At 48.9% G+C, this 27,121-nt stretch overlaps 1 protein-coding gene across 9 annotated transcripts; it reads right to left on the bottom strand.

Annotated features, from left to right (window-relative positions):
• On the bottom strand, nucleotides 1-21,415 carry Bmf (Bcl2 modifying factor). 9 transcript variants are annotated; one of them, XM_078049827.1, is made up of 6 exons: nucleotides 20,776-20,825; nucleotides 20,496-20,576; nucleotides 18,347-18,643; nucleotides 16,644-16,804; nucleotides 10,139-10,183; nucleotides 1-3,896 (listed from the first exon to the last, which is right to left on the bottom strand). In XM_078049827.1, the coding sequence occupies exons 3-6, from the start codon at nucleotides 18,636-18,638 to the stop codon at nucleotides 3,795-3,797; spliced, it is 600 nt and encodes a 199-aa protein (XP_077905953.1). In that variant the 5' UTR covers nucleotides 18,639-18,643; nucleotides 20,496-20,576; nucleotides 20,776-20,825; the 3' UTR covers nucleotides 1-3,794. The 9 variants fall into 9 exon arrangements, with proteins under 9 accessions (XP_077905953.1, XP_077905951.1, XP_077905955.1 ...); XM_078049825.1 differs by lacking the exons at nucleotides 20,496-20,576; nucleotides 20,776-20,825 and adding an exon at nucleotides 21,282-21,415; XM_078049829.1 differs by lacking the exons at nucleotides 20,496-20,576; nucleotides 20,776-20,825 and adding an exon at nucleotides 21,046-21,275 and having other exon boundaries at nucleotides 16,644-16,770.
• Nucleotides 21,416-27,121: the final 5,706 nt, after the last annotated feature.

Here is a 27,121-nt window from a genome sequence, read left to right as displayed (position 1 = left end):
TTTGCTTTAAATGGTTTTATTAAAAATGGTACCAATTGATGAAGGAAAAAGATATACACACAAACACATATATGCATGTGAAGAACAGAAAGTCAGATGCTCTGTACAAGTTAAAAAATAACAGGTACCCCTCTCTTTTCCCCTCCTCAGAGCAGAGTGCCCAGACCCCAGGGCAACTACCTGGGGATGAATAAAATGCTACATCTCACTGGGTCTCCCCCTGACAGTCCCTGTGGATCCAGGGATGGGGTGGACCCCTAGGCAATGCTCCCAGATTGGGGAAAGGCACTATCATCTGCACACTGAAAGGGGTGCCAGCTGGGGCCCAACATATGCACAGCACCTTTGGAGGAGGCTGGCCCAGCTATGGGGAACTCGGCTTTCTCTGGGGTTCTCTCAAGGCTCAGTCCCCAGGGTAACCCCAGGGAGCTTTGAAGGTTGATGAGTTAACTCCTTCCTGCCAGGTATCTGGCCAGAATGGCCTGCCTCCAAGGGTCCTCATCTTTACACAGAGAGACTCTGCAGCTTTCTCCAGCCAGGGCTGGCTGCAATAGCACTAATTTGCAGAAGCCCAGAAGAGTGCAGTGACTGAGGACTTGTGCTACTCTGCATTCTCCCTTCCTTGCCTCCCCATCAAGCCCCCAGAAAAGCTCTCATTGGGGTAGTGTGTTCCTTGCTGGTTAGAACAGTGACCGTGGCTTCATTTTCTCAAAAGCTTTGGGCTGACAGGGTCCCTGGCTGGATCATCCTAAATGACCCCCTCCTTGTCATGCCCTGGCACCAGCTGAAATGCCAGAGGCAGCAAGATAGGTCAGCCCTCCAAATAACCTTGTCTCATAGCTCTGGCTATCAACCCACTCCCCTGAGGCGGGGGCGAGGGATGTCACTGAGAGGTGATCTTTCTACCTCAGATGGAGCAAGAAAAGGCAACCAGGGGCAGCTCTGCAGCGGCCCAGTCTCTGAAGCAGGCAAGGCAGTCCAAGCTGAGTCCTGCAACCTCACCCAGGGAGTTAGCGTCTGGCCTCCCCCATCTCCATCTGTGCATAGCCTTCTAGAAACTCCTCCTGGGGGTTCTGAATTCGAGGGGCTGTTTGGACCCTGAATATTAGACTTCCTCCCTCCAAGGCATTTCCACACTGAAGAGGTTTCCAGCCTCTCTCCCAACCCCACCCTTAGCACTACACAAAAGTCCCACTTGCCTTCAGCCTTACAGGTCAGGACCCAGGTCGACTCTCCCTCCCTCTAAAACCTTACCCCCTCACTAGAGACAGTTAGGCTCTTGGGGTGGGGGATGGAGCCAGAGGGGCCCAGGCAAGGGGCATCTCCTAAGGCTGGACTTGGGGAATATAAAGCCAATTCTCCAGGAGAGGAAAAGAGGCCAGTCCGGGTTACTAAGCCAGCCAGCCAGGAGGAACCTATATATATTCCGCCCCCCCCCCCTTCAGGGGCCTCCCTCATCTCACTAAGCCACATCCCCATTCTAGTTTGGGATTTTTGAGAGGCAGGGGAAATAAAAGGGGGTTTAAATTTTGCCCTGGCTGCCCTAGGATAGTGAGGGCATTCCTGGCATGGCTTAGATGGAGACCACACAGTGAGACCAATGTCTGCCTGGCTTGATGTTCAGGTGGACTTGTAAAACTCGGCTCAGTTCTCAGGACAGGCCACCAGGCATCCAGCCTGGGCATGGCCAGGTCTGAAGCTGATGGTCTGGCCTCAGCACCAAGGTCTGGACATTGTTTCTCTTAGCTCAGGTGGAAATCTGCCAAGAGGGGTTAAAAGCTGCAGGTGTAAATAATCCTGTGTGTGTGTGTGTGTGTACCACTCAAACACACCAGCAGCCTGCCTGTCACAGCCTTGTTCCAGGAGGGGGAAAACAACGTATGTCCTATACATGTCCCAAAACAGTATGGAGACATGCAGAGAAGGCTAGATTTCACAATGGCCAGCATGTCCTCTTATCCATTCCCTGGGCTCCTTATAAGCAGGAACCAATCTTAGCAGACAAACCATGGTACACACCCTGAGAAAATGATCCTGGCCAGGAAGAGGTAATATCTCCAGATCATCTGAGCAGAACATAACAGAGGCTTATACACACAGTCATGAGGTCCCTCTCAGGACCACTGTGAGTGTACCTGGTACCTTTGTGCAAATTAGGAAAGGCACCCCTAACTCTGAGCAGATGCAGCCCCACATCAGAGCACACAGGTTAGAGAGCAGAGTATAGGCTGGATTTCAGCCTCTATCAGCTCCCTCTGCAGGTGCCCTTGCACAGTGAACAACCCGCCCAACTGTACATCCAGAAGATCAGTTGTCCTTCAACAGTACTGAGTATCTCTTCTCTGCAGAACTAGAGGAGCTTGGGCTCGTTCAGATTTGAGAGTCTACTCTGGACTCCACCAGTATTCTTGAGTTGTCACGGGGTCTTCTATGCCCAGGGAAGTCATCCTTTCTTTGGGTCTTGCTTTAACTTTAGCACCAATGTTGTCTTCTCTTACATATGCAAAAATTATAATTTAATTTCTAGGTTAACAGATTCCCTGTGTCTGCTATCAGAGCTGCCAGACCAGCTGCTTTAAATTCCCTCCATTAGTGCCACAGCAGGGAGAGAAGGGAAGAAGTTCAGAGGCAGCTGTGATCCTGCTGAGTTCCAGAGCTTGCCCTCCTGGCTTGGCTGGAAGCTGAAGGAAGACGGGAAATGTGTACCCAGCTTTGACAGTTCCACACTCTGATCACTGTCTATGACTCTAAAAGTCACTTTTCACTGACAAAGCCACTTGTCCTGGCTTTTTCCTCTATCCCACTAGGTGTGAAAAAGGAATGGGGATGAGAGGGAGGAGGTATGTTGTTTCCAAGGAAACCAAGGGGTCTGGGGCCTCTGGAGCTGACTTTTATCTGTGGGATGGCTGCCACATTTCCCAGCCCCACTGAAAACCTGCCCCTTTTTGTGCCACAGTGCTGATATTTGATGGAATACAGTCCAGTTGGCAGGGTCTTTGGAAAACAGAGCTGACAAAGGCACAGGCCGCTGGGCACAGCAAGTTGAGTGGTTGCTGGGACCATCTGTGGCTGACACCCAGGCAGTAGAAGTAGCAGTGGTTCTGTGCCTCAGGACCAATCCTGGAGCCTCCAAGTGGGATCAAATCAGATCTGAGGTCAAAATGCTTGGTTCATTCTGCAGCACCTTCAAGGGGTCCTTGGAGAAGCTCAACCCTCCCTGAGTCTGATGGAGGGGACAAGTTCTGGGGCAAGAATCCCTGAGTCCTCAGGGTGGACACTGGCTGGGCCCAATAAGAACCCAGATGTGGAGCCGGCTGGCTGGACTAGTTACATTGCCGTCCATAGCTGGAAAGGCCCTGGCCAAGACCCTGTTGGGTTAGAACAGTATGACCATGAGGAACAAGGCTCCCATGCATGATGGAAGGCTGATAGGTTGGTGGAACTGGAGGTCTAATCTAGCATCCTACTTCTTAACTGAGTTCCTGGAGAATAGTCCACTAACTGGTCCTCTCTGATAACTCTGAGTGAAGAATCTACTTGTCAGAGCCCTTGGGAGTTCCCAGCATCACAGACACACGAGCCTCTCCATCAACAGTGTTTGACAAAGGTCCCCATTCAAGGTCAAGGCCCTGAATAGGGACAGAAGGTCCGGATGGGGTATGTCATATGTACACATAGAGGAAAAACTTAAAAATAACAAAAACAACTTCACAAGACACAGTGTCGGTCCTTCCCGACGTCCTTCTGCTCCAGACTGCATTCCTGGTGCCCCATGCGAAGCAGGCAGCCCAGCCTCACCTAGGACCTGCCCGGTCCCTGTTCTCATCTCCATTTAATGCCAGGTTGTGCAGGAAGAGGAGAATCTGCCACCACACACGATTTCGGTTCTGCTGGTGCTGGAAGGGGGAAAAAAAAATCACCATAACTGCCAAACACCACCTAGACCATTTCCAATAAAAGTTCAGATCTCCATGCCTCAGGGCCACACTTTAATCCCAACAGTCCAGCAAACTGGAGGAAGGGGGGGCGGGGGGGCAGCAACAGACAGGGGATGAGGAGGAGATGGTTGGGTTCTCCAAAAACAATTACAGTTTTAACATTCAAAAGAAACGACTGGCTCTATGTGCACTGTGCACAAGAGGATTAGACTCTTTCCCCTGCTCGCAGGATTTTCCAGAGTTTAGCCAAGTGCTGCTTTTAATCAGTTTGGCTCTTGAGCCCCCAAAACCTCAGCTGCATGAACAACAAACTTGCTTCAGAGAGAAAGAGAAGAAGTGCTCCCCCCCACCCCCTACTCTAAAGTAACACAGAGAACAAGGGGAGAAAGAAGGGGGGAGCCTCCATCTGCAAGTGATTTGACACTGTGAAGGTCAAAGGGTTAATCTTCAATTTAAACCACACTGCTGAGGCAGCAAAAATCTGATTTCATCCAGTGCAAACACACACACACACACACACACAGACACACACTTGTGTGTCCGCCCTCTCCCCCTTCCCAGCATCTCCAGCTCCGTGCTGCCCTTTTTATAGCTGCTCTTGACAGTAAGCCATAAATAATCCCTCTTGGAGCGCTTTCCTACTGACTGGAGCCAATTAAACGTTAAGCAAGAACATACTTGAAAACAAAACAAAAACAAAGAATGCACACCACGCTCTGGAGGTTATCCCAGGTCCTACTGTCAGGCTGAGAAGTTGGGGGCAAAGTTCAAGGGTCAGTGGCTCACAGGTTTGTGGCTAGTGTCCTACCCATACAGGTACCACTTCCCAGGGGCCAGCAGAGGCCCAGAGGGGATGAGGGGGGTGCTGGGAGAGGCAGTCTTTGTTCTCTCCTTGTCTACCAGGGGAGGAGGACCAGGCTGGGGCCTCTCCACAGGGTTCTCAGTGGACAGGGGAATAAAAACCTAATATGCAGAAAGGGGCCAGCACAGGCTGGCCTTAGATTCCTTAGATGACCCAGTCTGCAAGCAAGTTTATGTGAAGAGTCCAGGGGAGCTGGAGCCCTCTCTTAGATAGTCTTTAGCCACAGCTACCACTGGTCCCCACCAGGCAATTTCTGGTCAGATGAGAAAAAGATAGAAGAAGCCAATGTGATAACTGGAACCTTGAGCCCAGGTTTCCCAGACTCCCAGAGTCTGAAGTTATGTCCAGTCCCAGTCTCCCTGACCTTTCCCCAGGGAACCATGAAGAGGCTTCCCTTCTCCCTGCTTAGACTCATATAAAAGTGGTGTCCACTGAGGCTGACCTCAGGGCTCTGACAACCCAGGTGAACAGAGAACACCTCACATCCATGGCTAGAACATTCCTCTTTCCCCTGCAGAAAAGACACTGGAAAACAACCCAGCAAGTGGAGGCATAGCGCCTGCTCTCAGGGGAAGGGAAGTGGGGTGTGCCACAGAGAGGCCTGGCAGGCGGCTGGGAGACTGATAGCTTCCTCGTGTTTTGTAAACAAAGATGAGTAAAAAGAGGAAACACACCCGGCTTAACAAAATCTGGTTGGAGTAAAGCAGCGTGAAAATGGACTCAGCTGCAAACCTGGAACTCGGGCCTATAGCAGCTGGGCAGAGGACCCCCTCCTCCTGTATCCCCTCCCCAGCTGCTGCTCAGGACAGGTGCAAAGGTCATGTGGTGGAACAGAAGGAGAATCCAGGAAAAGACAGATCCTTGGAGAGGCCAGTCTGCTGGCATTCTTGCTCCTCAGGTGCCTGTTTGAAAAGGCTGAGTAGCAGTAACAACCATGACTGTAACTGTAACAGTGACATGGACTGTGTACCAGGCTTTGCGCTGAGTGCTCTACATCCCTGCTTCTCAAAGTGTGGTTCATGGTTGGCCACGGTGTGCACGCCTGTAGTTCTAAGTGACTCAGGAGGCAGAGACAGAAGAATCCCAAAGTCAAGGCCAGCCTTAGCAATTTAGCAAAAACTCTGTCTCCAAATAAAAAACAGAAAAGAGCTGGGGGTAGCTTGGTGATAGAGCACTCCAGATTCAATTCCCAGTACCAAAAAAAAAAAAAAAAAAAAAAAACATGGTCCATGGGCCAGCAACCTTGGTAATATCTGGGAGCTTACTAGAACAGGCCCGCTAGATCAGAATGTGCATTTTTTCCCCCTGTGGTGCTGGGGATTGAACCCAGGGCCTTGTATACATGCAAGGCAAGCACTCTACCAACTGAGCTATATCCCCAACCCCAGAATGTGCATTTTAAACAAGATACCCACGCATTTTGAGGCATACTTTCGTATGAGAAACACTCCTCTGTACACATCTGGTCCTATAAAGACCTGATGAAACTGGTATATATTACCAACCATTACAGATGAGATAACCAGAGAGTTAGGTATCTTAAACATCCCATACCTACTAAATAATAGGGACAGGATTGAATCTAGACCATCCATCACTAGAGCAATATCCCTACCTATTATCACTCTGCTCCAAGTGCCATCATCTATCTTACACCAAAGCAGATCTTCTATCCTTTCCTTCACTGGATCATCTCAAAACAGCTGAATAGCCAAGGGAAAGAGATTTGAGGTCTAGACAAATCCCATCTCTGTGTGCCTCAGTATCTCCCATATTCCACTAATGGAGGCCACCTGCTACATAGATATAACTTCCTGGGTCTTCATGTCTCTGGGGATGAGAAAGGCAACACCCTTACCCCCATCCTTTGAAGGAGTTTGGAGGACCAGAAGCAACTGTGGGCCAGTAAGTACTGTCAGACAGTAGGCTGAAGTTTGTGGGGACACTAGAAGATGCAGTCGTAGGAGTTGGCCATGCAGGCCAGCCTTTGGGAAGAACTTGCTTCTATGCCTCCACCTGTGACAGTCCTCAGGCCAGGAATCAGAGGGCCTTGCTTTAAGCTGGTACCTCCCACTGACTATTTGTTAGAACTCACTTGATTCAAAAGGAAACTGCAGGTATCCTGTAAGATTCATGGTTTCCAAACTCACAAACCAGCTGAGGTACTATTATAGATCCTACCCAGACCACCAGGGTCACTCTCCAGGAAAGGGGCCCAGTGATTTGTACATTGAACAAGCTCCCTGAGTGACATTTTAAAAATCAGCAGTAATGCCAGTTGCGGTGGCACACATCTGTAATACCAGGAACTGAGGATGCAGGAGGATCACAAGTTTGAGGCCAGCCTGGACAACTTAGCGAGATGTTCAGCAACTTAGCCAGACCTGTTTCAAAATAAAAAACACAAAGGCCTGGGGATGTAGCTCTATGGTAAAGTGACCCTGGGTTCAATCTCCAAGACCAAAAAAATTAAAAATTAAAAACAAAACAAAAAAAAGAAGCAACATTCATTGCATATTTTAATCATAAAAGCAATATATGCTGATTGTAGAAAAATTTAAAAATATAGAAAATTGCAGAGGGGGAGTTAAAATTGCTTATAATCCTACAGCCTAGAAGAAAACACTTCAAAATGGAGCATCTTCTTCATTCCCTTTTAAATCTTTCCAGCAAAGTAATGCCTTGCCCTAGAGACAAAGCTGGAGCTGAGTCCTATCTAGGTGGCTTTGCCAGCCAGGCCACAGTCAAGTCTTTGGAAACCACCAAGGTGCTTTCCAACGTTAAGGAATTTGTCATCATGATTACCTTCAGGATTATAATGCAGAGTGCCAATGAATGGATCCTGTTGGCCTGGTAGGTCCTGGGTGGGCCTGGAGACCCAATCACAGACCCAGGAGCCTCCCTGGGCACAAGCAGTATTGTACATACCCCTCTTGGCCATCTCCTGCCACAGAGCAGCCCCCCAAAGGAAACCAAGCTGCCTCACACCAAGAGAATCAAAGAATGCACTGATGACAAAGAACAACAATTAATAAAATATTTTCTAAAAGTTGAACAAAAGAACCTGATTAGAAAGAAAATAAAAAGGACTTGAAGGGAGGCCAGAGAGAAAAACAGTAAGGAGGAAGGAAATCAGCCTTCACCTAACAGGATGAAGGAACAAAGATACCAAAACACCAGAGAGAATGAGTCCTTCCAGAGGAGGTCGTGGAGAAGAAGGGAGAAGGAAGGGGGAACCAGGAAAGAGTGTGCTCAGCCTCTGATTCGGGTATGTGGCATGGTGCCCAGCACACAATCTGAGATCAATGAGGACAAACACCTGGAGTAAGGTCTGGCTCTTTCACATCAGCATGAGTGCCCCTTACAGAAGGGGGTTTCCAGAATGCACAGTCAGGATGGCCCAGAGGCAGGAGGCTGGGAGTAGGGGACAGAAAGCTTCCTCTGAGTCCTCAAAACTCACACAGAGCCTAACACCAAGGCATAGAGGGAAAAAATAGAAAGAATACCCCTGGGAAGAGGCCAATCATGGGGGATAAAATAGTTGTCCTCAAGCCAGGTATGGCAGCAATTCCAACTACCCAGGAGACTGAAGCAGTAGCATCCGCAAGTTGGAGGTCAGCCTGGGAAACTTAGGGAGACCCTTTCTCAAGATAAAAAGGGCTGAGGATGTGGCTTGAATAGCTTGTGAGAGGTCTTGGGTTCCATCTCCAGTACCACTCACATACAAAATGTCTTTTCCTCAGCTAAGAGAGCCTAAGCAGGTACCAGGGACCCACAGGTCTTCTCTGGCTCAGCCTCACTTTCCTGCTGTGGTCAGCGGATGTAGGCATCCATTGACAAGTGTTTAAATCCCTACTGTGTACAAAGCACTACAATCTAACACTCCATCTCTCACCCCATATAGTGGGTAACATGGAGGACACATTGTAGGTACTCAACAGGCACCTGCTGCACAGACTGCAGAAGAATCAGCCCTGCAGGATAACACATTTGTGTGAGGCCAGGAACAACTGATGTCTGGCCAGGTCAAAAGATGCATTTTATATGATAGCCATGGCCTCTCCCCTGGTAGAGGCCCACTAGTAAAAGGGTTAAGGGGGAAAAAAAAAGAGTTGGCTGTGGTATCTTACAAGGTTGGATTACACAAATCAACCTCTGTTCATCCCACACGGTCTGCACATTTAGCACAAAGTGTGTTCCAGGGCCTCCCTGGATAATAATCTTCTTTTGCCTCTCCCATTCAGATCCAATTCACACCCTCTGGGGGCTTCATGTGTCACCGGTGTTCCAGATGCTCCAGCAGAGCTAAGTCACCCAAAGAATCAGGAAAAAGCAGATCCAAGCTGCACACCATTTTAAAAGGACCTTACACACAAAATGCAAATTTACCAAACAGCAAATTATACCATCTTAGGACAAGAGTGCTTTCCTATCTTCTCATTTGATCCCCACAAGGATCTGGGACATAGGAAGGGCAAACAGTATGGACCCCATATTACAGATGGATAAGAAAAGGCTCCAAAAGTCACCCCACATGGGTTAAGTAAGTTATTCAAACCCCTGGCTTCTGACTCCAAAACCATGCTCTTTTGCTAAAATACTCCACCTATTTATTCACATCATGAATACAGTATTTCCTTTTCAAGGAGAATCACTCCTGAATTGCTCCCCTGGTATGTTTAAAGACATCCTTTCCAGACCATTAACTATTTAGAAAGGATGCTGTAGACCAGAAAAAAATAAACCTCTCAGAGGCAGAGCTAGCTGAAGATCAAACAGAAATAAAGCAAGACTGGTATAAAATCAGAACTTCAGACTGTGTTCTGAAACTACCCTCATTTTCTTCAAAATGCAGAACTGTACACACTCTACTTCACAAGGGGATCTGTACTCTATGAAGTCAAGTTTTCCTACCTCTTCCCTTTCCCCTGTCACACCCGAAATCCCTCCAGATCAAGGCTGAAGGAAAGAGCCTTGTAGCTGATAACAGGAACAGGATCAGGGCAACTCTGGGAAAATTCCACTTGGGAGAAGTTGGGAAGATGTTTTTGTTCAGTCTAGCAGGCTTTGATCAAGCACCCAACTGAGCTAGAGCTATGAGGGATCCAGATGATTCAGATATAAACCTCACTCTCAATTATTTTACAATCAGATGGGGAAGAAAGCAAGAACACAGAACTAAGTATTATCTGAGGGAGGATGGCTTGGGGCAATAAATGAGAGCTCCATTGTATTCTTGCTTCCTGGCAGTGTTTGCTGAGAAGCAGGTATGGGGAGATGGGAATATCATGGTTGTAGAATCAATCAAGTCTGTATGGGTCCTGGCTCTGCCACTTACTGGGTAACTTAGGCTTGCTACTTCACTTCTCTGAGTCTCGGTTTCCTATAAAACAGGAATAAGGAGATATTATTGCTTTGGTGATTACGGAGAAAATGTTAAATTAAGCCCTGGGCAGAGTGCCTTTTCCTGGTGAGCACAAGGAAAACCTGGCATCCACTTTATCTTGCCAGGCACTTCCCTGGACACACTTTGCTCACAGGGCCAGCCTCAGGAGCACCACCCTGAACAGACTGATGAAATCCCGGGGAGATCCAGAACTTACCACTTGGAATGGCCACAGTAGCCAGAGGCAATTAGGCTCTGAATCCCAGGCTGCCACGCTGAGCCAGGACTTCTGACAACCAGGGGGAAACCTGTGGGCCCAGGGGGCCCTCTGTTCCAGACTGCCTCTGACTTAGACACCCAAGTAACTAGCAATGTGGCAAAATGGAAGAGGAATAAAACACTCCTTGCCAAGAGCTTCCTCAGCCCAGCCAGCAGTGCTAACAAGATGTTGAAGCCACCATCCCAATGTCAATCATTTCTCCAAGGAAGAAAGGGCAACCTGGGGGCCCTGCTCTCAGTTGCAGACAGAAGGGCTTTCTACAGCATTACTGGAGTGGTCTGGCTCCAGCTATTGGGAGATGAGGGAAGGGTGGGGGGCAGTACTGTGCTGCACCACTCCAGTCCCCAGACCCTTGTTCTATACCTCCACAGCCTAGACGTAGGAAGTACTGAGACCCTTACCCAGTTTCCCCCAGAACTGCTTTGTATTTTGTTTCCCTCAGTCTCAGAGCAGCTCCATCAGAAGACTGGGCAACTTTAGGAGGAATAAGAGTTCAGGAGGAAAGTGTTTTGTGCCTTGGAACAGTGTTGTGTGCCCTGGTCAAAAAGGAGGGCACACTGACTACCAAGTTGAGGCCTTGGCAGCTGGCTGTTCTCATCCCGTCTGGGGTCAGTTCACTAGACAGGACAAGGCAAACTGGTGGGGATAAAGGTTGGAACCCTCCCCTCAGCACACACACTGACTGTTCTTGTGCTGGTCATGGAATATGCCCTCTTGGCTGCCAGATTTGTATCAAAAGGCAAACCAGATACTCTTCTTTATCCTTCTTTGTGCCCCCCAATCCCCTCCTCCCATAACCCTCCCTCAGCAAAAAAAAAAAAAAAAAAAAAAAAAAGCCAACCCTATCCCCACTGTCTGCCTTGGTGGGCAGAGAGGGATGAACTGTCCGGAACTACAAGGCCCTTCTCCTGGAAGGGAGAGCAGTCAGGTGCAGAATGTGTGGGGAACTCAGCCTCTAGTCTGCCACGCTGATGACTCAGAAGCTAAATATAGCAAGTGATATAAACAGAGCCAGCCACAGAGCAAACAGGGCCCCCAAGCCCCGGCAGCAGCTCTCACGCACGCCTGCTCTCCATAACCCTGCCCCAGCCTCACTGTACCTCAGCACTGTCCAGGATAGACCTCCCACTCCTGAGACTGGTGTCCTAGGGGCACTTCTTACTAGAGTAAGAAGGGCAAATTTCTGGGGCTCCTGCCCAGGACTGTCCCATCTAGAGCCCCAGCAACCTCTTTAAGCCATGGTCCTGACCTCCATAAAATCACTTACCAACATGGAGAACATCCAGTCAGGGGCGCCCTGAACAAAGAATGAAGGTTGCTAGGCAGAGATGCGGCCAGTTAATGAACATGCAAACACCAACTTGGGTAACAACATTCAAGACAGCTTCCAAGAACTATAAAGCCAGGTCCAAGTAAAACTCCCAAACTCATCTTTTAACATATTTCTAAGAGTTCAATTTGTCTATTCTTTAATAGTTTTTTTTTGTTGTTGCTTGAAGTGATGGGGACTGAACTAGGACCTTACACATGCTAGGCAGGTGCTTTACCAAATGAGCTATATCCCCAGCCCTAGTCATTTGCATTTCAGTTCCCAAAGACCTTTCACAGCAACTCTGCAAGGTAAGCATTGGCACCGGAGGTTTGGAGGGGTTAAGTGATTTGCCTGTTAAGACAGAATGTTTAAGTGGCAAAGCTGGGATTTTAGCCCAGATCTAGCCCTGCCTACAAGTCCTGGATCCTTCCTGTGATATCACAACTGAAGATGGTTTCAACTGAGTGGCTGAAAGTTTTCTTGGATTTCATTTTCCAAAAAGTCTAATTACTATTTGGGGAATTTCCGAATCTAATTTTTCTGAATGGAGCCACTCCTGGTCCAAGTGAAAAAGTCATTTCCAGTCTGAAGAATTCCAATCCTCTTGTAGCTTTACTCACTCACTGACCTAACTCAGTTACTTTTTCAAGGATTCATGTCCTCTTAACATTGCCCAGAAATATCATCACAGATTTCAAGATGGGGCACTAGGACAGGAAACTTTCCCAAAGGGAGGGAAATCAGTTCCTGTCTCTCTCTCTAGACCCATGCTGGAGATCACAGGATGAAGAATGAAAAGAAACTGAGGCTCAGACTTTCTAGTCAGGGAAGTCTGTTGAGCTCTTAGGAAGGGAATCTCTGCCTCCTTCTTCCATGCAAAAACTGGATGGACATGGGAACACTCAGATGCCACCTTCACAAAACCCAGGTGGAAGTTCCTCATTGTCAGCAAAACTCCAGAAATCCCTATTGTAGCCTGTCAGCCCAAGAGGAACAAATTGAGGAACCTTCCCTCCTGATGCAGCTAAAGGAAGCAGGGCATGCGGCAAAACTAGAAAATGTTGATTTCCACACATATTGTCTCTAACTTTCTCACTGCTTTGGAAACCCTAAGAGATTTTTGCCTCTAGATTCTTCTTGTAGGTCCAGAGGAACTACCCTGAACCAATCACTTGGGTAACCAGTCTAGCCTTCCACTATGAACACTCCTCAGGAAACATACTTAGAAGTTGCAAGGCATGTATCAACTGACACCCAGGGGAATCTTGAATCTGTTTCATCTGAGATCATGTTGATATACTCCAATTTGATATAATACCAACCTACTTCATCAACATTCTCTCTTCCTCTGTTCCATATCTCCAAGGGAGGTTTCCCCTGGTGCAGACAAAAAAGAATAACTGGTATCTAATAACCAGAGACAAAATGGAGTTCACACTTCCTATAAGACTGATGTCCAATGGCCATTTTCTGGTCCCATGACACTGTCCTAGATCTGGGGGGAAAGGAGGTGGTTGGGCTTCCTTAACTTCTTGCTGCCTGTTGGGTAACCCCTCTCAGGTCTCCAAATTCAGTCTACAACAATAGGGAATAACTCATTCTCAGAGGAAAAAGAGATGAGGCCAAGATTCATAACCAAGCAGCTTGGACACTGATTTCTCTGGATAGGGCAGGTGGAGGGAGTGGTGTTGAGGGAGAGCAGCTCTGCTCAGGGATCAGCTTGGCAGGTAGAGGGGGTAATGAACTGTGAACTGAAAAGAACGAAGGTGGGGAATGATCAGGATTATAGACAGAAAGAAACAAGCAATTCAAGGATATCTACTATGTGCCCCAAACTTTCATAAGTGTTTTCTCACTTAATCTTCAATAAAATTCTGTGATTTTAGCTCTAATTCACAGAAGAGGAAATTGGTTCAGCAAGGCCAGTGACTTCCTGAAGGCTAGTAGATGACAGAGCTGTTATTTAACCCGGGCCTTCTGACTTTGTACCTGAAGCCTAGAGAGTTAATCTTCAACAACTGGCTTCCCCGTGCCTCAGTGTCTCTGCCTGCAAAAATGAGGAAAGGAAATAGGGAAAAAAGATAAAGGATCAAAATGTAAGAGTAATAACGATACTTTCTAGATATGAAATATCATATCATAGTTTACGTAAGAATCAAGTTCAGAAAATGATTAACTTAAAAGGGCCCAGCTGCTAAAAGGTCCCAGAGTGCTAGTGCTCCACCTGCCTGTGGCTATCACCCTGGTCCTTAGTGGGAAGGAGAGGGTTAAAAGTAAAAGGACCTGGGAGAATTCTCCTAGGAGAAGACAAAAAGCCTATTTCTTTGTAATGGAAAATTGGGGGAAACCAGGTCTTTGGCCTAGAAAAGCCTTACTGTCCAGTCTTGAGGCTCAGACTTTCTGGCCAAGGGAGCTCACAGATAGAAGTACAGAATATGAGGAACTTGAGAGCCAATGTGAGGCGAGGTACAGGGCAGGGGAAACCCTCATGCAGTTCTTCACCCATTTTCCTTCTCCTCAGCTGGGATAGTTCTGGCTGAGAGGACAGCACTCTCTCTGGAACTGACCTGCACCTTCAAAGAAGCAGCCCTGAAGTGGGAGAAACAATGCCAGCAAAAAGCAGGGTCAGACCTCAGGATAAGGGCCTCCTTTTCCTACACCAGGGTCCAGCTGGGTAAGAGAGACCTACCAGCCTGCTCCTAAGGCTATCAGGGCTCACCAGTGTACTGTTGAAAGAGGTCAGATTACTGTGAATCACATGAGCTGCCTTCCAGATGTCCATGGCCACTGTATCCTCCTACCCACACTGGTACCAGGACCAGAAGCTGGGCTCAGCTTTGGGCCTGTACAACCAGGGTGGAGTGAATGGGCAGTAAAGAGGCCAAGAGACTAAAAGCAAGAATCAGAGGGAGTCCACACATAGACTGAAGGGGAAATTCTAAGCCAAGTTTCCACAAAACAATCAAAGGAGGGAATAGGGACTGGAACCTGGAACTAGGGCTAGAGGAGGTAGCCAGGCTGCCTTATAATCTAAGCACAGGGCTGCCTTTGCTTCCTGATCACTAAGGGCTGAGATAACCTACCAAGACCATGTCTAGCCCCAAATTTCCCTCAGAACTCCTTGGCACACCTATAATCCCAGCTACTCAGGAGGCAGAAGCTGGAGGATCACACATTCAAGGCCAGCCTAAGCAACTTAAGAAGACCCTATCTCAGAACAAAAAAAAAATTTAAGGGGTAGAAGCTGGGCATGTTGGTGAACACCTATAAATACTAGCTATTCTGGAGGTTGAGACTGATCTTCCAAGTTTGAGGTCATCCTGGGCAACTTGGCAAGACCCTGCCTCAAAATATAAAATAAAAAGGCCTGGGGAGGTGCTGGGGTTGTAGCTCAGTGGTAGAGCACTTGCCTTGCATGCGCGGGCCCTGGCTTTGATCCTCAGCACCACACAGAAATAAATGAATAAATATAAAGATTTTTTTTTAAAGCCTGGGGGTATAGCTCAGTGGTAGAGTATGCCTGGGTTCAATCCCCAGTACCCCTGTATGGACCCCGCCAAAAATGTGTGTGTTGGATCCTTGGATGAGGCCCTGAGTTCAAACCCCAGTACCACAAGAACAAAACAAAACAAAACACCACTCCTTGGCAGAGGGCATAACTATATCTAACCCTCAATAACTTTTTCTCAAGAAACCCCCAAGTCAATTCCTTTTCCCCCTTGGGCTGCTAACGATTTGGTCCTTACTACTACCAATAATTCTTCTGGTCACCTGAAGTTACCCATCTAAACTCAGGGTCTGTCCAATCATGGTAGCTATTTATTTCCTTGATCCAGACAGACACATGGCCACAGGCATACACACACACACACACACACACACACACACACACACACACACACACAGAGCCTGCTGGGACAGGACACAGCCCCAGAGATAGGAAATGTATTCATTTACAGGTGGTGTGGCTTTGCTTCAGCAGTGGCTGTACCAACACGGATCCAGTCTCGGGCTCCTCTCTCTACCTTGGCAACCTCTCAAAAAGCCAGCCTGGAGAGGAAGGGTTAAGTGCCTGGGGACCCAGTGCAGACAGCGGCTGTTGAGCAGGGCAGCCTCCAGTCCATGGCACGGAGGGCTCTTCCAGCACGAGCCTGCCAGCCGCCGCCTTTGTTGATGGACTCTGCCACATGCTCGGCTGACACGCGATGCTCCGCCCTGGCGGGGCTGGTGCCAGGCTGCCGGCCAAGCACCCGGCAAAGCGCGCCCAGCCGGCGGCCAGTCTGGGGAGACTCTCCGAGGTACACTCTCCAGAGTCCCAGGCCCGGGTTCCCAGACACAGACAGTGAGGAGTGGCTCCCCAGCTGGAAAGTGTCAGGTTTCAACCGGTTCCACTGCTTTCCCCCACTCAGGCCCCATCCCCTGGCCTGATTACCCGTTTCCTCAGCCAGGCACACACACAGCCCCCCCCACCCAACTGCCCAGTTTCACTGCAGCACCCTGAAAATCTTTCCCTCAGGTATATAAGAGACAAGCCCCCAACCCTCCCTGGAAAAGAGATAGTCTATCAAGTCACAGTGCAGAAAGCCATCCCATTGGCATGGACAAATCACAGCATCTCTCTGCTCTTCTGGATCATGCAAGAGCTGAGAGTATGCAGATAAACCAAATTAGGGCTCAGAGATGAGGGCAAGAGTGCTCATCCAGTCAGGCTCACCCAGTTCATAGGAATGACAATGGCTAAGGCCAAAACTCTGGAACATATCCTCCAGGCCTGGCAAAGACCAAGTTCCTGACAAGAGAACAGAGGCAGGCACTGGCCCCCAGCCCCAGTAGACTCATGACCCCTCCCCATCCCCCATGCCTACTTGCTGCATATGAAGCCGGTGGAACTGGTCTGCAATGCACTGAAGTTTTCGGGCGATCTGTACCTCTGCTCGATGTTGCCACTGACCTTCAGGGGGCTGCTCTCCAAGGGGCAAGCCTGCAGGGAAACTAGCAGGGAGAGGAAGCCGGTAGCCAGCATTGCCTGCAAAGAGAGAGGACCCACATCTTAGCATTCTCCAGTACTATCGCATCCTCCCCAAGCCTGCCCTTTCTGGCCGAGACTTGGGCTGAGGGTAAACCCTAGGATGAGAATAGAGAAGAACTGCCTGCCTTTATCAGGGAACTCTGCCAAGCTTGGACAGCCTGCCTTGCCTGCTGCCCAAGCACAGAAAAGTGACAGAGAGGATAGGGGTAGAGTTCAGTGGTCCTTAGCTCATGGAGGCCCTGGTTCAATCCACTGCATGCACACACACACAATATGTTGATGCCAGGAGAAGAAAAACGAACGGTCCCAATCTTCTCTTTAGTTCTCCACTTCCTGTAAATGCCATGACATAGGGCAGGTTGGTAGTGTGTGTGAATGAACATGCCAACCTTCTGTCCTTATTTATCAAGCTACACTTGACCACAATTCATTAGTCATAGTAGCAGGTTGAAGCTCTTCAGAGCTCCTGGGCTGAACAAACCAAGATACACAGAGAAGAAAAAAAAAAAAAAGTATTTTGCTTTTTTTCTTGATTTTTTTAGCGTAGTGGAAGAAAGCTCAGCTCAATATCTATAGCAGTGGGTGGTGACACAAAAGTGAGTCAGAGAAAACTCCTGAGGCCCTCAGAAGAGCCAAGTTCCTCTCTAGAAACAGCCTCAGGAGAGCCCTCTAGGCCAGAGCATGACACTCACCAAGTGCTGGCACTAGAGCCTCCACTAGGGGCGCCAGCCCAACTGCCTTCTCCCCCTTCTCCCTCTTCCCCAGCCACTGGCCTGATCCAACTTCTCAGGCTCCCTCCAGAATCGCTTTGCCAGAAGTGCCCTAACAGACAGTTTCTGGGAATAACTGCATAGCCTCCTTAATCTGCTTGGGCAGACACAGCAGGATGGCCTCTGAACCTTTACCCTCCCTCCACAAACCAGTGTACTAAAAGAAGAAAAAAGACTGAATAGTAACCCTGCCCTTTTGCCAGAGAAGGGCATAGTCCTCATAAAACAAACCATTTAGGCCCACAAATGAAGGGGTCTTGTCTGATTTAGCCTTGGAAACAGCCCCTCTGCTGGCACTGAGCCCAGGCAGGCCCAACCTCTTTCTCCAGTTCCCCTCCCAAGTACAGAAAGTCCCAAGTGACAACTGGAGGCCACCTTCTGCCTTCAAGAACCTTCCTCTACCACAACTGGCTGGGTTTTTTTCTTGAGTGTCAACAGCAAGTCACAGATCCCTCAAGGGCAGCATTAGCTACTTTATGGAAGGTGAATCACTGTCAGCATTTAAAAGGCTGTCACTCAAGTGTATAAAATATAAAAGGAGAAAGCACAAAAGAGCCAAAAGAAGGACAAAGCAATTTGCCTTTTGGGGAGCATGAACACAGGTGAGAAGCAATAACAAGCAGCAAGACAGAAGGTTGAAAGTCGAGGAATCAACAACCCCCACTCATCAGTTTGGGGAAGGAAATAGCAGAGGCCATGTTTGGGAAGGGAAAGTCCCCTCTTTTCCCCCAATATCTATGGGAGGAGCCCTGAGGCTAAGAGCACCTACCATAAAAGAGTCGCTGGGGTTCTTCAGTCACTCCACAAGGCAGCATGACACCCTGGCTTGGGGAGGCTGGGCTGAGGGTCTGAGTGGCCTTGTCTTCCTGGCTGGTAGGTCGAAGCCCAGGACCACAGCAGTGGGTGAGAGGGAAGAGCTGAAGCCTGCTGAGGGGGCAGTCCAGCTGGCTCTGGGCAAACAAGTCAGCAGAGAGCAAGCTCCCAGGCTGGGTCCCTGGCTCCCCATCCTCTGGCTGGAACACATCATCTTCCAGCTCCTCCACACACTGAGGCGGCTCCATCTCCTCTGTCAGGGAGCAAGGTAGTCATGTGAGATGCTGTCTCATCCAGTCCACACCTAGCAGGGCTTCCTCCCCCTTCTTCTTTTCCTGCTTCCCCTTCTCATTTGGGGGAGTTGGGCCAGATACTGATGACATGTACCACTGGTAATAAAGCATTGCCAAGAGTGACATCCACTCCCTTCATGTAGACTGCCTCAATGTTAGGGACCACCTGAGCCATTCCCCCAATCTCTCTGACCTAGGCTGGTCACAAAGTTTGACTCTGAGGGTTTAAGCAATAGCAGAGGTAGGATCAGGTACTGGCAGCATGCAGAATGCCTGGGAAAACATACATAATACTAGTTTCCATAAGTGACTATGGGAGCATAGAAGGGGCCATGACTCACCATACAAATAGTGCTCACAACTCACACACACACAACGACTACCCTAAAGAGTAACCTCCAAGATCTCATCTTAGTCTGAGTTGAGCTCCAGACTCAGCAGCAAAAACAAAAGCCAGCAATCCTGAGACAGGTTCCCTCCAAACCTGCTAAGTCCCCGCCCAACTGCCCATCCACACAAGTCTCCACCCCCTGCTTGCACAACACAACAAACAGGCTCTGCTGTGTGGTGAGTGTGTGTCCTGGGAGAGGAGATAAAGACCCAAGTTAGTCACTGCAGCTGTCCTCTCAGCTTTCCTGGAACAGAGAAGAGGTATTTGACCACCTTAGGCTGGCCTCTACGTTGGGTCCAGCCTCTGGCAAATTGTTCAGCCTCCCCCAGCTTAGTCTACTCACTAGTCTCTGCAACTTCAAATCCTCAGGAACAGCCTCCCATTCCTGCCTGTGCTGAACCTGAGATTGATGCAACGTGTCTCATAGAAGGAAGTGAAATTTGGCCCTCACTCTGTGACCTCACTCACTGCCTATACTATTTGGGTTGTTGATGTGAGTTTCTTGGTGATAAAGAAGTTCCTCTTGCTCCACCTGATGGCTCATGGAAGTCTGCCACCGAGCAGCTTGAGCTTCTGACCTAGCCCTCTACACACACACACACACACACACACACACACACACATACACACACACACACAAACACACACGCTGGCGCCAGCGCCTAGGGACCCTGGGGCAGTCAGCAGCAACCACCTGAAGGGTTGGTTAAGAGGTGCTGAGATGAAGTTTGTCCTTGTCCTTGTCTGTCACTATTAGAGTTCTGCCCCCATCCCAGTGTCTTGCCTTTGAAGAACAAGTTTATGAGTTGGTGAAGGAATCTCAGTAGAATTCAGAAATCCTGCCTTTCCCAAGCTCAATCTCTTTAAGGTGCTTGCTCCAAACCTCCCTTTACCTCATCTAGTCCCTGAGCTACTTATGGTCCTGTCTCTGCCCTCTTCCCTAGAGATTGAGGAATGACTGCTAGAATGACAAAGCTGGTATCTTTGGACATGTTTCTCAAGGTCGGGGGTGGTGGGTGGAGGGGGTTCTGATTATCAGCAACAGGAAACAAAGTTCCCTGATGAAAGGACCTAGTGCTGTCACCTGGAAGGAGCTCCCCTCCTACCCTCCAACTCCTCTCTGCAGACCGGCAATCCCAACCTAAGAAGAGACTCTTCCAGCGCCAATCACAAGCAGGAGTCATTGTCTTGGTGTTTCCTTTGAAGCCTATCACCTCCCCTCCCCCTTCCAGCAAAGCCCCAAAGTTCAACTCTTGCCTAGACTGGACAGTGGGGGAGGTGCAGCCAGAGGGTGTGGCTCCGCAAGCCCCCAGGGACCCCTCCCACTCTCCCCAAGAACTGCAGGTGGCTTTCCAGTCCGTGGGAGTCTCCAAAGGGGTGCTGGGCAAGGTCAAGTGTAAACTGGGAAAGAGTAAAGAGACCTCTTTCCTGAGTATGAGTAGTGATGTCCAGATGTAGGACGAGGGCACTTCCTCAGAATACTGCTAGGGAATCTTTTATTCCTAGCAAAGGGAACTAAACTCAGTTGGAGCCATCCCAGCGCCTAAGGGCTCCAACAGGGATGCTGAACATAGACTCCTCCTCTTCGTAGGAGAAGGCAGTCGCCAGACACCCCGAGCCTCAACAGCAGATAAAACCGCAGAACGAACGAATACACACACACACACACACACACACACACACACACACACACACACACACCTGGGTGACTCCAGGAGAGAGTCTCGGCCTCCGAGTCGTGATGCCAGGGCTCTGCGCCAGGGTCCAGCGTGATGAACACTTGGGGGCTTGGCGCCCAGACTCGATTGGGAAGGAGGGGGAAAGCCCAGCTGTTAAGGAGAGGAGCCTTCAGACTCCGCAGGGAGGTAGGACACCCCATAACTCCCTAACTACCCGAAGTCAGACCCAGAGGCTGGTCGTTCTTAGGCGCCCAGGTGTGCTTAGCAGTGCACCCAAGGATCCCCTGCTCACCTGCACCCAACTCCTTAGAGTTCCAAATGCTACCCAAAGTTTCCACTTGGAGCAATGCGCCCAGATGTGAGTTCTGCATCTAATTCCCGCACCCTAGCGCCCCAGTTCCTCATGGTCACCCCAGATGCCCAGAGCCCAGACCTTCCCGGGCCCCCGCGAGCAGCGAGACTCCGCTCCCACTTCCCTGAAGAGGTGCGATCCAACTCCGCCCAGCCCCCGGCCGCCCGGTCGCTCACCGGGCTCTGGCAGGAGGCGGGAGGCGGGAGGCGGGAGCCGCTGGCAGGGCCGGCGGCGGCTGCGGACTCTGGCGGGCGCCGGAGGAGGCCACTGCGCACCGCGCGGTATTGTTTCCAAAATACGCCCGCTCGGGGCATCCCGCAAACAGCTGATGAGGCCCCGCCTCCCAGCGCGTCACGCCAAACACTGGCCAATGGCGAGTGGAGCCCCAAGTCCCGGGCTGGGCGGCTGCCAGGGACGGCCACAAATGTAGAAGCTTCCCTTGGAAACATTGTAAGGGGCCGAACAAATTTCTGACCGCCGTCAGAAGCGCAGTTGAAACGCCGTCGTCCTTGTGGATTCCGTTCCTAACGCAAGCTTGAGAAGCATTAGAGAGTCCCTGAGTTCTCTTAGGTGGGGTGAGGGGGCGCCAAAGTGACTTTTGTCTTCTCTTCGCGTACGGGCACCTCTAGAAAGGGAATTGAGGCGGCGGAAGCTTTGAGACACTACCGGCAGTGTCCCGTGGGCACAAGTTGCGGGTCTTGGTGGATCCCGAGCAACTGGAAAAGAGTCCTCCCGCCTGCCAGAAGACTACAACCCCAAAGCCTGAGAACACGTGTATCTGGCGTTGTTATTTGAATGACATTCGAATCAAACTCGGGCCCCTATGTCCTCTTTTTTACTGGGTGAGAACACTGGCAAAATAAGTATCTGGCAGAGCATAAGAGAGGCTGGGGTCCTTGGGCTGTTGACACACAACTCTCTATATGGCTGCATGTACAGACAGTGCTGGTGTTGCCAGGAGCGCAAAACGTCCGGTCTAAGGACTACTGAATATTTATTGAGCACCAACTCTATGCCAGGTACTGAACTGCCTGCCTGCCTTCAGGAAATTTACAGTCCACCTGGAAATAATAGGTAGTAGCATGAGTTGTACTCATTCCAGGGACAATGATTGCTGAGGGATGCAGAAAAGTTCAGGGTGCAAAGACTGGGGTCAGCTTCAGGGCTTTTGAGTTGGGCCTTGAAGAATGGGGAAATTTTTCGATAAGGAAAACAAGATCAAACAGCCCAGCCTGGTGCAGTGGTGCACACAACTGTCATTCCAACTAAGTGGGGAGGCTGAGGCAGGAAGATCCCAAGTTTCAGGCAAGTATGGGCAACTTAGGGAGACCCTGTCTCAAAATAAAAGGGCTTGGGGTGTGGGTGTAGCTCAGTTGTAGCATGCTTGTGTAACCTGTGCAAGGCCCGGGTTCAATCCCCAGTTACAAAAAAGCAAAACAAAACAAAACCAGGCAGAATAAAGTCCTAAACAGGAGATCCTGTCCAGAAAGCAGAAGCAGGTTAGATAAATGGATCATCAGGTGCACAGTGATTTAGGAAGAATGGGCATCGGTAGGTAGGTTCAAGTTAGATTACAGAGGTGTCCGTGGAATACCAAGCTGAGGAATCTGTCTTTTATAATGGAGAGAGAGAATAGATTTTATAGAAGATGAGTGATTTGACCAAACCAGAATTTCAGGCAAGATAAACAAAGTGCAGAAATCAGTGATGTGAAACCAGTTGTAGTGCTGCATGCCATCAGCTCTTCGGGAGACTGAGACAGGAGGATTGCAAGTTCAAGCCCAGCCTGGGCAAATAAGTGAAACCCTGTCTCAAAATAAACATGAAAGGTCTGGGGGTATAGCTAAGTAGGGTGCTTGCCTAGCATATGTGAGGTCCTGGGTTCAATACCTAGCTCCTCAAGAAAAAAAGTAAGGAGAATCAATCCCTGCAAAGCCTAGATAAGCCATGATAAGGACCTGACCCACTGGGGCAATGGGGTTGTGAAGTGATCTGATCACCAACCTGCTCTCTCTGGGTTATAAACTCGGACAGATTCAAGTTAGGTCAAGCCAGGACCATCAGCTGGTTGGCACTTGAGGTCTCCTTGTACAGTTTTCCCATCCATTCTTTCCCTAGCTCCTTCAGAATGTACCTGATAAAGAATGAAGCAGGAATACTAAGAGCTGTGGTTGCTGGAGTAGGAAAATAATGTCCTCAAAGGACAGAGAACAGAGAAAAGGAAAAGGGGGATAGTCAATTTTGGCCAGCAGCCCACTCCACCCAGGAGTTGATAGATGTCCAGCAAGAGGTGTTAGAGCCAAAAGGAGGTACATTATTTTACCAGGAATCTTGGCTAAGAGGGACTATCAGAGCTGGTCAGGGTGACCTTGTACTCATGCCACATATGGGGAGATGAGAGGGCCAAATCCAGCTGCTAGGAAGGGCACTGGGAGCCTACCACTATTTCCCACATACAGACCTCCTTCTCTTCCTTCCCTCCATCCTTCTCATTGGCCTGGACCTGTGCCCCAGGCTGGCCAGTGGTGCCCATGAGCATTCGTTGGGGTCAAAGTGGAACCGAAAGACAAAGTGGCTTCAAATCTGCCCTCTGAGTGGGACCTGAGGGGTAGGGCTCATGTTAGCTTTCCTGATCCACCTGATGTTAAAGTCCTCTGTTTCATCACAGCCCTGTAGGCTAGAACTGAGTCACAAGAAAAGGAAGCTGGGAGAGCATGGTTTTTAACTAGGATCCACAAACTTACTAGGCTCAACAGAGTTCTGAGATTCAGGGTCTCTGAACCCCTAAAAATGACTAAAATGTGTTTGTGGGTACACACAAATATTATAATTTACAACAATTTCCCTGAGCCCTCATAAAAGTTTAAAAATCAGCTGGTCTTGGTGGCACAGGCCTATAATACCAGCCAGTTGGGAGGCTGAGACAGGAGGATTGCAAGTTCCAGGCCAGCCTGAGCAATTTAGTAAGATCCTGTGTCAATAAAATAATTTTTTAAAGGGCTGGGAGTGTAGCTCAGTGGTAGAGCACTTATTTGCCTCCCACGCTCAAGGTCCTAGAAACACATATATGCATACAAAGTTAAAAATCACCATTTTAGGGGAAGAGGGCCTGGGAAGCAGGAAGAGGTCATCTTAGTGGGCCTGGGAATTGTGGGAGATAGGGGGAGGGTCACACTAGCCAGGATCTTGCTTTTAAGACCTCTCTCCCATGCCTTTCCAGCCTGCTCCCTCGGGCTGGTTCTGAAGGACACCTGTAGCTTGGCCTCCTGTGCTCTCTGCCTCTGAGGTCAAGCAGCAGGAGGCCCAGGCTTCTGAGCTGGAGGGACCAGAGAAGGGCTGTCAGAAAAGGGATAAAGGGGTCAGGGAGGTCAGGAGCCTCACCCCCACCTCTCATCAGTGTCAAAGCAGACTCCTCCCCGTCCATGCCTTTTCTGTCCTTCCAACACAGGGACTCATCAGTGTCAAAATCTGCTGACTAGATTGCTGAGCTCAAAGCCCTCTGATTAACAGCAGCACCCTGCAAATAGATGAACCCCAGCTTTTTTTTTTTTAAAAAAGAGAGTGAGAGAGGAGAGAGAGAGAATTTTTAATATTTATTTTTTAGTTCTCGACAGACACAACATCTTTGTTGGTATGTGGTGCTGAGGATTGAACCCGGGCGGCACCCATGCCAGGCGAGCGCGCTACCGCTTGAGCCACATCCCCAACTCCTGAACCCCAGCTTTTGAACAGGCTAGGAGCAAATGCACATTATAGCCACAAAAACCTACATTTTGGAGAATTTCCCCTTTCTCTTATCTGCTTTAATATGCTTTCTCTCTTGACCAATGCCAGCTCTACAAGAAAGGACCCCAGAGGAAGGCAGAGTTGCTCTAAAAAACATCAGCACAGAAACTTAGAGGTTGGTGGATCTTCCTAACAATCTGAGAGGGGTGTAAAGAGTTAAGGGAAGCCTGCTCCTAACCAAAGAGAAAAGCCAGCTCCCTGTAGAAAGTCAGGAGCCTTCTCCATTGTTTCACCTGGCTATAGGATTTCTCTCAGAGACAAGGAATAGGCTCTGAAAAGCCAGTAACTGGATCACTAGGAAGAGTGGTTTTTAAAAAACCCAGCTGACAGCTGAATAATACGAATTACCAGGCAGGATGCCCTGGGGTTACTGAGGTTTGTAACTCAATCCCCAGGGAGGGGGTGGATTGGAAACTGATTTATGGGTAAAGTGGGGGTCTTGGGGAGCCCATGATGCTTGACCCTCTTACCTCTTAACTCCCTCTAGGAAGGATCATGTATGTAAGAAAGACTGGGAACTTGGAAGGTATGGCGTCCTTCCCTCACCAGACTTGCCCTAAACAGGGAATTTATCTCTGCATCATTCCATCTGTCTGCAAAAGATAGTTCCTCTTTTCTGAATTGCACAGTGTGTATGAGAGGGAGTAAGACAGACAGCTGTACATACAGACACAAAGTATAAACTAGAACAGAAAACAGACTGGCTTCTACTAACTGGGCAAGTGGGGAGACCTGATCTTCCAGTTAATAAGGTCACTATGTGCCAATCACCAATTCAGTGGGATTCAAATAGGAAAAAAAAAAAAAAAAAACAGGTACTAAGCAGAACAACTGGGATCCAGAAACTAAGGACTAAGGCTGCCAGGCTAGAGCCCAGGACAATCTAAAGTGTGAAGTGTGAAGTTCAAGATTCTTTGGATTATGACATTCAGCAAATATTTTTTGTTTTGGGGACCACTCAGTAAATATTTGCTGAGTGAACATTTTCACATTTAAAAAGTACAATTAGGGGCTGGGGCTGTAGCTCAATGGTACAGTGCTCACCTTGCACGTGTGAGGCACTGGGTTCAATCCTCAGCACCACAAAAAAATAAATAAAGATATTGTGTCCAACTACAACTAAAAAAACAAAAAATTAAAATTAAAAAAAAATAAAAAGTACAATTAGCTCTGTGTTACAAAGTGGGAAGAAAACTACAGTGGGGAATTTCCAGTAAGTGCCCTGTCTCTATCTTGTTCTTGCCCCTCAAGATGCCTGGACTACCTTAGTTTCTTGTCACCAGTAGAGAGAATCCTCCTAAGAGGTAAGAGTGATGCCACTTACTCCTGGTACCCTCAACCACTCCTTCTGCGTTGCCACATGATGACACTCATTAAATCTGTGAAAATAAATTTACAGAAAAACTCAAAACTCCAAACCAGCTGTCTGAGCAGTATCCTTGGCTGCACTCCCACACATGCCAAGCCCATGAAAAAGAAATTGGCTTCATCTCACCAAGAGATCGAAAAATCCAATCAAAGTCAACTTCCTTTCACTCCATTACCGCCAAGATGGCAGCTTCTTTCCGGGACAAAGATACAAAAGTAGTATGAAATCTCAGAAATTTCCAGCTGAGGTCAGAGAATAACCAATTGTTATCAAGAAAACCTGCTACCCAGAAGAGCTGGAGACCGGTCCCTTCTAGGCTTAAAGTCTTCCAGGTGTTGAACCTGGTGCTCAAAAGACCCTGGGCTGAGAAGATCAATTAGATCAGCATGCTTCCCAGCCAACCCCTTTCCCCCACTGTTCTAGACTTGGGAGAGGGTCTTTCTCTGATAATGAGGGAGGGGCTCAATCACCCAGCCATGCAAGTCCATGAAACATATACTGTGTTAGTCTCCATGCCAAGATTGGAGGTATAGATACAACACCTAGGGAGACCTTTGAGCATGTCAGCACCCTTCTTCCCAAACATGAATTTTTCACATGAATACTACAAGTTCAAAAAGACATTGGAGTCAGAAACAGGTTATGGCAGATAGAGTTGGACCTGGACAAGCAAAGGAAAAGCAACCTTCCCAGGAAAGGTTGGTCTTGCCAGCCTTCTCCCAGATGGTCTCCTCCCAGATGGTCTTGCCTTTTCTTATACCAAGAGATCTGGAAATATCTGATGCTCCACTTCTTCCCTGCTCTCAAAGCCCACCTATCATCAGAGTAGACAGAGATCCAGACTGCGTGTCAGGAGATCTG

Source organism: Ictidomys tridecemlineatus, chromosome 5 (genome assembly GCF_052094955.1).
Source record: "Ictidomys tridecemlineatus isolate mIctTri1 chromosome 5, mIctTri1.hap1, whole genome shotgun sequence".
Lineage (NCBI taxonomy): Eukaryota > Metazoa > Chordata > Mammalia > Rodentia > Sciuridae > Ictidomys > Ictidomys tridecemlineatus.
This window is presented reverse-complemented; position numbering and strand designations above follow the sequence as displayed.

Excerpts from the sequence above, each read along its gene's own strand:
- Bmf (XM_078049822.1), bottom strand. The coding sequence starts at position 21,124 with ATGCAGAACTCACATCTGGGCGCATTGCTCCAAGTGGAAACTTTGGGT. Across the intron at positions 18,644-21,045 it reads CTCTAAGGAGTTGGGTGCAG|AGGAGATGGAGCCGCCTCAG; the intron begins GTGAGCAGGGGA and ends GCTCCCTGACAG. Across the intron at positions 3,897-10,138 it reads TAGCAAGCCTAAGTTACCCA|CACCAGCAGAACCGAAATCG; the intron begins GTAAGTGGCAGA and ends TCCCCCTTCCAG.